Source organism: Salmo salar, chromosome ssa14 (assembly GCF_905237065.1).
Source record: "Salmo salar chromosome ssa14, Ssal_v3.1, whole genome shotgun sequence".
In the NCBI taxonomy this organism is placed as follows: domain Eukaryota; kingdom Metazoa; phylum Chordata; class Actinopteri; order Salmoniformes; family Salmonidae; genus Salmo; species Salmo salar.
In genome coordinates this window covers 13,698,077-13,712,326 of record NC_059455.1, presented here as the reverse complement: position 1 = coordinate 13,712,326, position 14,250 = coordinate 13,698,077, and the positions used below count along the sequence as shown (strand labels likewise).

Sequence of the window (14,250 nt, the reverse complement as noted above, 5' to 3'; positions counted from 1 at the left end):
CATGCCAACAGTAAAGCATCCTGAGACCATTCATGTGTGGGGTTGCTTCTCAGCCAAGGGAGTGGGCTCACTCACAATTTTGCCTAAGAACACAGCCATGAATAAAGAATGGTACCAACACATCCTCCGAGAGCAACTTCTCCCAACCATCCGGGAACAGTTTGGTGATGAACAATGCCTTTTCCAGCATGATGGAGCACCTTGCAATAAGGCAAAAGTGATAACTAAGTGGCTCGGGGAACAAAACATTGATATTTTGGGTCCATGGCCAGGAAACTCCCCAGACCTTATTGAGAACGTGTGGTCAATCCTCAAGAGGCGGGTGGACAAACAAAAACCCACAAATTCTGACAAACTCCAAGCATTGACTATGCAAGAATGGGCTGCCATCAGTCAGGATGTGGCCCAGAAGGTAATTGACAGCATGCCAGGGCGGATTGCAGAGGTCGTGAAAAAGAAGGGTCAACACTGAAAATATTGACTCTTTGCATCAACTTCATGTAAATGTCAATAAAAGCCTTTGACACTTATGAAATGCTTGTAATTATACTTCAGTATTCCATAGTAACATCTGACAAAAATATCTAAAGACACTGAAGCAGCAAACTTTGTGGAAATTAATATTTGTGTCATTCTCAAAACTTTTGGCCATGACTGTACATTACACCAGGGTGTTGGAAGACACAACGTTAGTAACCTAATGTATGTCCCTCTTACTGCCCAGAATGCCTCGGCTGATCCCACAGCTATTGTATGCAGTAATCATGTGCCTATGGACCAGAGTAATACTGTTAGCACTGAGGCGGTGTGCCCTAGTAGGAAGTCCAGTGTGTGCAGCTCACCCTGCACTAACATAAATAACATGAACATGTCTACCTCCTGCTAAGCTTCCTGGTAAACCAATGAAAACAATCAAGCATTCCAGAAAAGTGCTAAAAACAGCACACGTTAACATATGTAGCCTAAGAAACAAGGTTCATGAAATCAATAATTTGCTAGTAACAGATGACATTCACTTAGATAAACTCACTTAGATAATACCTTTGATAATACAGCGGTAGCAATAAATGGTTATAACATCTACAGAAAAGACAGAAATGACAAAGGTGGAGGTGTTGCCATTTATATTCAGATCCATATTTCTGTTAAGCTTAGAGAGGATCTCATGTTAAATACTGTTGAAGTAATATGGCTACAAATTAATCTGCCTCACCTAAAGCCCATTCTGGTGGGAAGCTGCTATAGACCAAGTGCCGACAGTCAGTATCTGGATAATATGTGTGAAATGCTTGATAATGTGTGTGATATTAACAGAGAGGGATATTTTCTGGGTGATTTAAATATTGACTGATTTTTATCAATCTGCCCACTCAAGAGAAAGCTTAAAACTGTAACTAGTGCCTGCAACCTGGTTCAGGTTACCAGTCAACCTAGTTACAAACAGCACAGGAATGAAATCATCAACATGTACTGATCACAGTTTTACTAATGTTGCAGAAATGTAGCGATCGCAATACAGTAGCCATTTCTAGGAAAACCAAAGTTCCAGAGGCTGGGCCTAATATAGTGTATAAGAGGTCATACAATACATTTTGTAGTGATTCCTATGTTGTTGATGTGAAGAGTATTTGTTGGTCCGTGGTGTGTAACGAAGAGCAACCAGACGCTGCACTTGACACATTTATGAAATTGCTTATCCCAGTCACTAATAAGCATGCACCCATTAAGAAAATGACTGTAAAAACGGTTAAATCTCTGTGGATGGATGAGGAATTGAAAAAGTGTATGGTTGAGAGGTATGAGACAAAAGGAATGGCAAATAAGTCTGGCTGCACAACCGTTTGGCAAACATAAGGGCACATTTAGAATGTGTCTAAACTGAATAAAAATAAGAAAAAACGACACTATGAAACAAACATAAATGGCATAAAGAATGATAGTAAAAAGCTTTGGAGCACTTTAGAAAAGTCAGCTCTGTCATTCATTGAATCAGGTGGCAAGATTAACAAACTTTCCAGCAACAAACGCTGACATTACACATCCAAGTATACAGAGCATCTGGAAAGTACTCAGACCCCTTGACTTTTCCACATTTTGTTACGTTACAGCCTTATTCTAAAATTGATCAAGTTGTTTTTTTTCCCTCATCAATCTACACATAATAACCCATTATGACAAAGCAAAATCAGGTTTTTAGACATTTTGGCAAATGACAAGCATTGGAATTTTGAATTCCGTAAAGTGAGTGTGGACGAGTAAAAAAAAAAAGTTTTGTCCATCAACAACGACAAGCCACCAGGGTCTGACAACCTGGATGGAAAATTACTGAGGATAATAGCAGACGATATTGCCACTAATATTTGCCATATCTTCAATTTAAGCCTAGTAGAAAGTGTGTGCCCTTAGGCCTGGAGGGAAGGAAAAGTCATTCCGCTATCTAATAATAGTAAAACCCCCTTTACTGGCTCAAATAGCCGACCAATCAGCCTGTTAACAACCCTTAGTAATCTTTTGGAAAACATTTTGTTTGACCAGATACAGTGCTATTTTACAGTAAACAAATTGACAACAGACTTTCAGCACGCTTATAGGGAAGTAATTCAACAAGCACAGCCCTTACACAAGTAAGTGTAAAGCCAGTGTTTCTATGTATGCGGATGACTCGACACTATACACATCAGCTACTACAGCGACTGAAATGACTGCAACACTTATCAAAGAGCTGCAGTCGGTTTCAGAATGGGTGGCAAGGAATAAGATAGTCCAAAATATTTCAAATCATTCACCTAACCTTAAACCTCAACTAAATCTTGTAATGAATCATGTGGAAAGTGAGCAAGTTGAGGTGACTAAACTGCTTGATGTAACCCTCGATTTGTAAACTGTCATCGTTAAAACATATTGATACAACAGTAGCTAATGGGGAGAAGTCTGTAAATAATACAGGGCTGCTCTGCTTTCATAACAGCACTATCAACAAGGCAGGTCCATCAGGCCCTAGTTTTGATGCACCTGGACTACTGTTCAGTCGGAGTTAGGAAAATTGCAATTGGCTCAGAACAGGGTGGCTCATGCAAGCCATACATTTGATTTTTAAAAACAGATAAAAATACACCTTATGGAACAGCGGGAACTGTGAAGAGACACAAACACACACACAATACTATATGCACTATACACACGTACATATGGATTTTGTGCTGTAGATATGTGGTAGTAGAGTAGTGGCCTGAGGGCACACACTTAATGTGTTGTGAAATCTGTTGTGAATGTATTGTAATGTTTTTTAAATTGTATAACTGCCTTAACTTTGCTGGACCCCAGGAAGAGTAGCTGCTACCTTGGCTGCAGCTAATGGGGATCCATAATAAATACAAATACTGTGCTTAACTTCTCAACAAACCCAGAGCTACACAGCTCATTGGTTTAACTCAATGCTAACAGCATGTCCCTATGTCTTACAGATCTGTGATAAGGAGTGGCACTACTACGTGATCAACGTGGAGTTCCCTGCCGTGACGCTCTTCGTAGATGGCGTAACCTACGAACCCTACCTGGTGACCGACGATTGGCCCATCCATCCCTCATCAATTGACACCCAGCTGACAGTGGGTGCCTGCTGGCAAGGTCATTATAGACTCCTGTATAGGGTCCGGTGTCCATACCAACTCTTTGTGACTCTGAGGCTGTCCTAATATGCCCAGCGTACCTATAGAATTTCTGTATTTGTTTCTGTAAAATAAGGGGAGGAACAGGGAGGGAGGAGTCACATCATTTTCCTTTGATTTAGACATGTTTCCTCACAGCCCAAGAATAATGTGGTTTTCCGTATCCCAGAAGCAACTGCTTATTGGTTTCAATTGACTCGGACTTTAGGTAGTCACGTAGTATTTTATGTTTCAGAATGCCTTGCCTGTTACCATAGGGATGAGTCAGTTTCCCTTATCCAGTCCAGGACAGTGATTAAACACTCCCAAATTTAAGACTAAGAGTGCTTGTAGCAGGAGCACGCACAGACAGACAGACAGACAGACAGACAGACAGACAGACAGACAGACAGACAGACAGACAGACAGACAGACAGACAGACAGACAGACAGACAGACAGACAGACAGACAGACAGACAGACAGACAGACAGACAGACAGACAGACAGACAGACAGACAGACAGACAGACAGACAGACAGACAGACAGACGCTCAAGAGGATCAAGAGGATCAAGCTTGGAGACATCAAACAGGAAACACAGGCTGTCAATTCCAGCCGCTTGAAAAGAGGGGACTAATGAATCCATTTGAATGAAGAAGCACTACTTAACATTGCTTTTATGATCGAAATAATAATTATATAAATGTGTTAGCTGGGGGACAGATGGATACCGCTGAATCGCATGAGCCACGCTCGAGGTCCAACATAACGGCATTTCGGTGTCATTTGAATTTATTTTCATCTGGCTCCTGGTTGCAGTTCTCTTTTTTTTCTCTTTTCCCTCTCTCTTTCCATGAATCTGTGATTGTGTGAGAAAGCCCTGAAGAAGGGATTAAGCCAGCCTGAATGGAGTACAAGTTCTCTGGCTATTACATCCCAATGAAGCTGCTCTAAGCTTCACTAAGCTGCAACTGATAACTTTGCAGACCATTAGTGAACAGGATTGCCTTTCTTTCATCGCCCCCCCCCAACCACCCTGCACGCAATCAACAACGTAATGTAATGAAGAGACACAAGGAATGAAAGGCCCCAGACCTGACCTTAGCGCGCCCAAAGCAAAACAAGACGTGTGACTTGTGACGAGAACAACAGAATATGGTTTGATTTGTCCATTTTCATGAGGAAACCATTTACTGAGATTGCTCTGAACGGTGCTCTTCTTATGGAGAGTAGACAAGCAATTTTGCTGTGCAATGTAACTACTGGGGATGTTTAGGGCAGATCAACTCTGGCTGGCCTTAACCATAAACAAAATCATGAACCTTCTCAAATTTCCAAATACAACTTGTTCAAACAATCCATTTCAACTTAATTGCTATCTTCCTTACTGCAGGTGTAAATACTATGCAGCCAGGTGTGTAAAAATAGCATATGTTAGCACTGAATGTCTTCTTGTTCAAACTCTCCTCTTTGGGGGAACGAGACTGAAATAAGCCCGAAAACACACTCTCTCGCTCTGTGCTTCGGTGCCACAACACTTAATTGATAACATCTGTCTGGGAAAATATAAAATAATAAAAAACCAGGCTGGTGCAGGCGGCGGCGAGAACACTTGAGTATGTCAGCAAGAGACACGGCTCGGGGACCGTTAACAACTAGCAAACTGCCAGCACCATCTGCCAGTGAATCAAAGAAGAAAAACACACACTTGCCTTAAAAAAGACGACGATATTTCTTTTTTATTGAAGGCCTAGTGTCCCTCTGCTCTGAGCCCAAATCTACCTCAGATTGGACATTTTATTTTGTTGTTTTGAAAGTCACTTTAAAAAAGAGTGGGGAGAGCAGATGGAAGCTGATAAACAAAACGGGCTATCATTTCCATAGTCACGCTACTGTCTTTATTTCACAGTCCTGTTTCAGTTGGTATTTACTTGATGTTTAGGCCTACTAGGAAGTGATGCGAAAACAAAGGTAACTGTGTTAGCCATTGTTTAAATAGCTTAGTCTTGTTGAAAGGTAAGTTATATAGGTTCATCTCTTTTACTATAGTGTTATTTCTAGCTTCAACTAAGTAAATAAAGTAAAATACTGTAAAATTAAGAATTACCAAAGCATGTTCCTACTATTATAATAGAGGCATTCTCCATATTGCTTTCATTGCACTGTGCTTTCAGATCAGAACAGATTAAGGAGAAGACAATCATTGTCCACCACTTGACTGTACAATATTGCACCTTTGATCTGAACAAAAAAAACAGGATGTCCCATCCTTCCTCTTCTCCTCCCTAGGTGGTGAGGTGTCCACCCCGCGGTTCACCCAGTACTTCCGGGGCAGTCTGTCAGGTCTGACCATCCGGCCAGGCAAGATAGAGACCCAGAAGGTCATTTCCTGTCTACAGGCCTGTAAGGAAGGACTGGACATCAACTCACTGGAGAGCCTGGGCAAGGATATCAAGGTGAGTCACTGGGGCAAACACACACAGATACACTATACAGCACCAGTCAAAAGTGTGGACACACCTACACATTCAAGGGTTTTTCTTTATTTTATTATTTTCTACATTGTAGAATAATAGGGAAGACATCAAAACTATGAAATAACACATATGGAATCATGTCATAACCAAAAAAGGGTTAAACAAATCCAAATATATTTTAGATTCTTCAAAGTAGCCACCCTTTGCCTTGATGAGCAGCTTTGCACACTCTTGGCTCTCTTATAAAGTTGCATTTTTATGCTGAAAATGATTTCCCCCAAACTTCAAACTTCACGCGCTGCTTAAGTATGCCAGTTAGGCTCTTCACCGGTTATAAAGAGGATTAATGTGCTTCATTTTAAGAAGTTATTTGGCCACTTTAGTTGTGATACAAAGCTTATCAAAACATATAGGCCTATGGGCTGGGAAGCATAGGTGTGCAACTATGATTTGAAAAAGTCGGCAAAAAAAGTGGTATGCGCTGTTTATTACCTTAATGCTCAAACTGGGCGACATTCACAAGTGGTAATAAATCATTCACAAGTGATAGGCTAATATTGTCACTCATCAAACTATTCTTTACATATACTCAATAATATATGTGTGGTATTAGTTTTGATTTCGAAATTGACCATTATCATGCGCCTGTCTCGGAACATGGGCATGCGGAAAAAAAACATGTAATCTATGCACTTAAATAGCGAATGGAGGACGCTTTTCCCGTGGTTCATTTTCATGCCAGCCAGGTAGGCTACACTCCTGTTGAAAGTGAAGCAAAATGTTCATGTTAGGAAAGTTGAGGAATAAATATAGTAGGCCTAGCCTATAGAAAGCTGATGGGTTCCTCCTGTTTTTATTAGAGGCCATCAAAACTCTGTTTTCTCTGCATTTGCATAGCCAATGTCACGAATCCTTCTGGAACTTTCATTGCGCACACCTGGCCCCTATTCCCACTGATTGTATTTGTATATATGTGCCCTTTGTTCCCCATGGTGCTGTCGATTATTGTTACTATTTCCGTTGGTGCGTGTGAGTACCTGTGCTGTGTGTTTTGGGCTTTTGTGCCCTTGTGGATTGTGCAGATGATTACGGGTCTCATCCCGTGTGTTAATCATTGTGCTTGTGTGTTATTTGTTCAAGGTTCTCCTCGCTCTTTTGTTTGGGTTTCAACCCTGTGTTTTTGTTACATGTTTGTTTGGTCTTCATCCCCGTGCCTTTACACGGCACGCCGTAATTTGTGCAAAATAAAAAAAACTATTACACATTCCTGCATCTGTCTCCCGAGCCTTCATGCCAACGTGACAGCCTATAGAAATGTTGCACAACATGAGCTCATGGTGTGACAGAAAAAGTATGTATTCACCTTATTTGTTGGATATGTAACAATTATTTACTTAAACAGTGAGATATTTCTGTCCTGCTAATTCTGAGGTGTGTGGCGTCCACTCTAGCTTCCTGGTGATAAAACCTACAGCTGGCATTCCAGTGACAGGATGTAGGGGAGTTGTAACTGGGATAGAGAGGAGTAGAACAATGCCTCATTGTCTCATCTTCCTGGTATCTGGGAAACTAAGTAAAACACCATGCTGTGTAGATAACCAAGGTGGCTTATGGGAAGGCTAGAAATGACTGACTAAGCAATCTTGGTATCAGCTATATAAACTGTGCATTGTGTGTAAAGGGTAGGCTCTCAGCCTAACAGTCAGAACAAGACTGTTGGGCTGACGGTTTCATTATTGCGATAATTAATCGATATTAAATAGAGATGATTGATTGAAGAAATTACCAAGTCTTTCTCAGTACTGAATTTCCATGACAATGGGCCCTCATGAAGTGTTTGATTAGATTTTCGATTACATTTGCATTGACATCAGAGTGATTAGAGGGACAAGAGTGCTGAGTACCAGCAGTTAGCACGTTCGATAGGCTACTAATGACAATCAGCAGCATCAGAACTTGGAGAAGCCTAATTGCTGTGACTAAGTGGTCACGTGGAATTTGACTGCCGTCATGACCGCCGGTGTGATAATAATACGGTCACTGTAACAGCCCTAGGAGCAACAACGGCACAGCCTCGAAGCAGTAGGCCACACGAGCTCACAGAACGGGACTGCCAAAGGTGCTGAAGTGCATAGCACGTTGCAACATTCACTAAAGAGTTCCAAACTGCCTATGGAAGCAACAACAGGTCAATAACTGTTCGTCGGGAGCTTCATGAAATAGGTTTTCATGGCCGAGCAGCTGCACACAAGCCTAAGATCACCATGCGCAATGCCAAGCGTGGGCTGGAGGGGGGTAAAGCTCTGCGCCATTGGACTCTGGAGCAGTGGAAACGCGTTCTCTGGAGTGATGAATCACGCTTCACCATCTGGCAGTCCGACGGACAAATCTGGGTTTGGCAGATGCCAGGAGAACGCTCCTGTCCGAATGCATATTGCGAAGTGTAAAGTTTGGTGGAGGAGGAATAATGGTCTGGAGCTGTTTTTCATGCTTCGGTCTAGGCCCCTTAGTTCCAGTGAATTGAAATCTTAACGCTACAGCTTCCAATGACATTCTAGACGATTCTGTGCTTTCAACTTTGTGGCAACAGTTTGGGGAAGGCCCTTTCCTGTTTCAGCATGACAATGCCCCTGTGCACAAAGCGAGGTCCATACAGAAATGGTTTGTCAAGATCGGTATGGAAGAACTTAACTGGCCTGCACAGAACCATGACCTCAACCCCATCGAACACCTTTGGGATGAATTGGAACGCCGACTGTGAACCAGGCCTAATCTCCCAACATCAGTGCCCGACATGACTAATGCTGTTGTGGCTGAATGGAAGCAAGTCCCCGCAGCAATATTCCAACATCTAGTGGAAAGCCTTCCCAGAACAGTGCAGGCTGTTATAGCAGCAAAGGGGGGACCAACTCCATATTAATGCCCATGATTTTGGATTGAGATGTTCGACGAGCAGGTGTCCACATACTTTTGGTCACGTATTGTGTGCATGAAACACTCAGACACTTACCCTCTTGTATCAGTTGATTCATGTGTTCTTCTGTGTGTGCAGTTTCACTTTAACCCAGCCCAGTCGGTGCTGGTGATGGAGGGAGAGGACCTGGAGAGTGTCAACACAGCCATGGGCAAGGTCTCCTACATCAACTCACGCCAGTTCCCCACAGCAGGCCTCAGACGGCTACACATCACCACCACCGTACAGTGAGTATGGAATCCAACAATGTGTGTGCGGGCGCACGCACACACTTAATCTGTCTCACACACACACACATGTTCACACTCCTCAACCTTCTCTCTTTCTCTCTCTGTCTCTCTCTCTCTCTCTCTCGGTCTCTCTCTCGCTTTCACATAGGCTACAGAAACATTTATTGCACCCAACCATACATTTAAACCCCTTTGAAATATAGGACCACAAGGTCACAGTGACACATGCAAGTATCATTTGTGTAAAGGCTCCTCAGAGGAGGAAGGACCATCCTCCTCAGTGAATTTCATAAAAATACAAATTGTGGAACATTCAAAAAGTTATCATTTTTAAGGCGGCACAACCAGTAATTGAGTATAAGGGGGCAGTTACTTTTTCACACAGGGGAATTGTTGATTTTGGTAATTAAATAAATGAAATAAGTATAAAAAAATTGTGTTCCCTTTATCTAATATTAGGTTTTGGCTAAAGATCGGATAACATTCAGTATCAAACATAAGCAAAAATTTGAGAAAATCAGAAAGGGGGCTGTCAGAGCTCTTGCAGCATGAACTGACATGTTGTCCACCCAATCAAAGGACCAGAGAATGAATCTAGTACTGGAAGCATAAGCTACAGCTAGCTAGCACTGCAGTGCATAAAATGTGGTGATTAGTTGACAATACAGTAGGTGAATAGATTTGAACTTGAATTTTATTTCTTAAAAAATGAAGGAGAAGCAAGAGAGAGAGAGAGCAAGCTATATTTCGTCGTATTTTTTATTTCACTTTCACTTGAAGGTGCACTATAGAAAACATTTCAGTTTGTGACAAAACAAGCAAGTATAGTGTGGAGAATCATTGTACCATCTAAACTTTTGTGAAATATATTTTCCATAACCAAAAATATTGTATTTTCAACTGTTAGGAGCTGGTGTACAAAACCAAAAGTAAAAGACGCAAAAACGAAACGTAAGAACGAGAAGCATAGAAATAGCGCACATAGAACAGATCTAACACTACCTAAACTTGCTTTCAATGATAATGACAGATCTATAACACATATTTCTATGTGAACCTGGTCAGGTCGGCCAAAAAGTTAAATATTGCATCTAGTTTAGCCTACTCAAACACCCTGCTCAAACAGAGAGGGATGCTATGTTAGATAGCTGGCTATGGCTATCCAACACTGGAAATGTTCCAAGTCAAGGTAAGCTTTTGGTTTTATTAATTTATTGCCACCGGGGGCCTGACGGTGTAACTGCTAAACTGCTTGCTGTACATTGTACTTCATGATTGTAGCGTGTTTACTACCACACTAGTTTTAGTAGCTATGTTGACTATGACGTTAGCTATTATGGTGGCAACGATGTAGGCTGTGTGTAGCAGCTAGCAGTTACGCTATGAAAGTTTGGCTTGGAAAGGTTTTTTCGCCTGGTCACAGAATAGTGCGTAGATGTGAGAAGAAATTCTACAAAGAGCAAAGAGATCATGCTGTTTGAATGTGGCTGCTAGAAAAGGAACTCTGTTTGGGGTGATTAGGAGTGTATTCATTCTGCCGATTCTGTTAAAACGTTCCTTAAAGTAAACTTGAAGCAAACGGAACTAATTGGGGATAAACATACATGAATTAGTCCAATAGAAACTTTTGTTTGCAACTGTTTTCACTGGACTAATGATTACACCTTAGATCAGCTAGATGCAGGCAAGAGTGTGCAAGGCGGTATTGAATGTGTCACTGTCTGTCACCTTGATTACTCAAATTTTTCTCTCGACCTGTGCACCTACATTGTAAACTTTCATTCACTGGCTAGGTTGGATATAGGGGAAATTCCAGCATCATGTAGAAGCCTAAAACGATCAATGTTTTAGGCTACTATTGTGTGTGTGTGAGCAATACGGTCCATGGTGTTTGTGCATCCGAGGCTCTACTTTCTCTGTATGTGTCTTCAGGGTCAGTGTGTGTATACGTCTGGCGTGGCATCGAGATCAGTGTCTAGTGTGTTCCAGGCTGTGTGTGTGTGTGTCTGCGTGTGTGTGCCCGTCTAAGCCTGTGCTCTCTCCATGTCTGATATGCTAATCAGCGTCGCTTCCCTCTCTTTATCTCTCCCCTCGTTAATGGCTGAGAGGACAGCCGGGTTGACGTGGCGCCCTGGTTGCCTTGGAGCTGTGGTAGCCTGGGCCGACGTGGCAATTGCTGATGATGAGGATATGAATGACGGCCATGAAAGGCAATCTGCTGTGTCAGGGTTCCTCACGCCAGAGAGCACTACGAGAAGGAAGGTTGATCATTAGAGGAATATAGTGCTGTTAAGACTGACTGGGTGGGTAACTGGCTGGCTTGTTTTCTGTCTACCTCTCGGTCAATATCCTTCTCTCTCCTGTTATCCTCTCTCTCCTCTAGTCACCATTTCAAGAACAAAGAATTGGATTGTAATACTTCCTTTTGGTGTGAGGGCACTTAGTTTAGAAAGGAAAACTTAGCATCATACAGTGTTTTTAACAGCTCATGTGTTTGCGCCATTACCTAATGAGAAAGGTAAAGGAAGAGATGGTATGCTGAGATTGTGCAGTCTTATAGGAGTTAATTAAATGTATTGGTAAAGAAATACAGGCCCAATACAAGAGACCAAGTGAGAGTGGAAGAGAAAGAACAAGGTTGAGCGTGTAATATAATTTTTGTTACCCTTATTTTACCAGGTAAGTTGACTGAGAACACATTCTCATTTACGGCAACGACCTGGGGAATAGCTACAGGAGAGAGGAGGGGGGATGAAGGAGCCAATTGGAAGCTATAGGGGAATGAAATTAACTGCTAAACAAAGGTAGGCCCAAATAAGAGAGAGAATGACAAAGGATGGAGAGAAAATGTGAAGTGTGTGTGTGTGTGTGTGTGTGTGTGTGTATTCTGTTCACAGTTAAGCAGTAAGGGGGGACGGCCAAATCAAATTGGACTGTGGTGGATAGTGGACTCCTGCCACAGGAGCTGTAATAGGTTTAGTCTAACAAACCGCCTCGTATACAGAGAGATGGCCTGTCCTATTCAGCAGGCACTTTAATGCTCCGTACGACAAGAGGCCCCGACTGCATCCCAAATGGCGCCCTATTCTCTAGTCTCTTGTCAAAAGTAGTGCACTATGTAGGGAATGTGGTGTAATTTGGGACGCAACGCCTTGCTGGTCAGATGTCGTTTATTTAGCGAGGCCCTTAGTTTAGTTTAGTATGGGACATGCTACTCCTCACAAACTTTCTTTAGCAGTTATACTGATGTCGTTCCCGGGGTAATTGTTTTGTGGAGTTACAGCCAATTGTGCTAACCAAAGAAACACACACACACGATTGCAGGTGCACACTGCACGCATGCATGCACACACACTTCCCAATCAGAGTTTGTTTGGTAGTTACGTAGATCAGCATAATCACACACGACACACACACACACTTCCTAGCCATACAAATACAGACATCCTATTACAAGCCAGTCCTGGTATGTAGTTAAGGAGAACAATGTGTCTTAATACGTGCTTAATTTAGGCCGAGTCTTAATGCAAGGAATTGCCATGGGAAAGCAGCTCAAACAGACCACGAATGTGACACATTTAGTTTTGCTAGTAAACCAGAAGCAGCAGACAGTTATCATGTAAACAAAAGACCATTCTTAATTACCACGGGAAAGTAAATGAATTAATAAGTGAGTGAGTGAAGAGCACTTTTCACCAACCATTGAAAAGCGTAATTACTCAAGGCGTTAGGTGCCGGCGTTGGCATTAATCCTGAGAGACTTCACTCTGCTCCTCTCAAAGTGTAATGAACCTGGATGATGGCCAGCTTGTTTTACCCAGACTGCCTGGGTGGCAGGACAGCTCCTCGCTCTGGGCAGAAGGTGCCCTTAGGATCTACTGAACAAAAATATAAATGCAACATGCAAGGATTTTTAAGATTTTACTGAGTTAGAGTTCATATAAGGAAATCAGTCGATTTAAATAAATTCATTTGGTCCTAATCTATGGATTTCACATGACCGGACAGTGGTGCAGCCCCACGCACTTGCAAGCCAGACCCACCCACTGGAGAGCCATGCCCAGCCAATCAGAATTATTTTTTCCCCGCAAAAGGCCTTTATTACAGACAGAAATACTCCTTAGTTTCATCAGCCGTCCGGTTGACTGATCTCAGACGATCCCGCAGCTGACGAAGCCGGATGTGGAGGTCCTGGGCTGGCGTGGTTACACGTGTTCTGTGGTTGTGAGGCCGGTTGGACGTACTGCCAAATTCTCTAAAATGATGTTGGAGGTGGCTTATGGTACATTCAATTCTCTGGCAACAGCTCTGATGGACATTCCTGCAGTCGGCATGCTAATTGAACAATTTAAGACATCTGTGGCATTGTGTTGTGTGACAAAACTGCACATTTTAGAGTGGCCTTTTATTATCCCCAGCACAAGGTGCACCTGTGTAATGATCATGCTGTTTAATCAGCTTCTTGATATGCCAAACCTATCAGGTGGACGGATTATCTTGAAAAAGGAGAAATGCTCACTAACAGGGATGTAAAAAAAATGTTTTACCGAAAGTTTGAGAGAAATTCGTTTTTTGTGCATAAAAAAATTCTGGAATTTTTAATTTCAGCTCATGAAACATGGGACCAAGACTTTACATGTTGCGTTTATATTTTTTGTTCAGTGCATTCGGAAAGTATTCAGGCCCCTTGACTTTTTCCACATTTTGTTCAATTACAGCCTAATTCTAAAATGGATTAAATAGTTTTTTTCTTCTTCAATCTACACACAATACCCCATAATGACAAAGTAAAACAGGATTTTTTAAATTTTTGCAAACGTATACATTTTTAAAAATAATAATATCACATTTACATAAGTATTCAGACTCTTCACGCTGTACTTTGTTGACTTCTGCCGAAGTCGATGCCCCTCCTTGTTC

The 14,250-nt window shown here is 42.0% G+C and overlaps 1 protein-coding gene across 3 annotated transcripts in view; it reads left to right on the top strand.

Annotated features, from left to right (window-relative positions):
- Positions 1 to 14,250, top strand: part of LOC106568935 (calsyntenin-2) — a 318,303-nt gene that overhangs the window by 282,672 nt on the left and 21,381 nt on the right. For all 3 annotated transcript variants that reach the window (XM_014139780.2, XM_014139782.2, XM_014139781.2), the window contains 3 exons: positions 3,465 to 3,627; positions 5,939 to 6,105; positions 9,179 to 9,327. In XM_014139780.2, the coding sequence (XP_013995255.1) occupies positions 3,465 to 3,627; positions 5,939 to 6,105; positions 9,179 to 9,327 (479 nt within the window). The remainder of the gene's footprint in view (positions 1 to 3,464; positions 3,628 to 5,938; positions 6,106 to 9,178; positions 9,328 to 14,250) is intronic.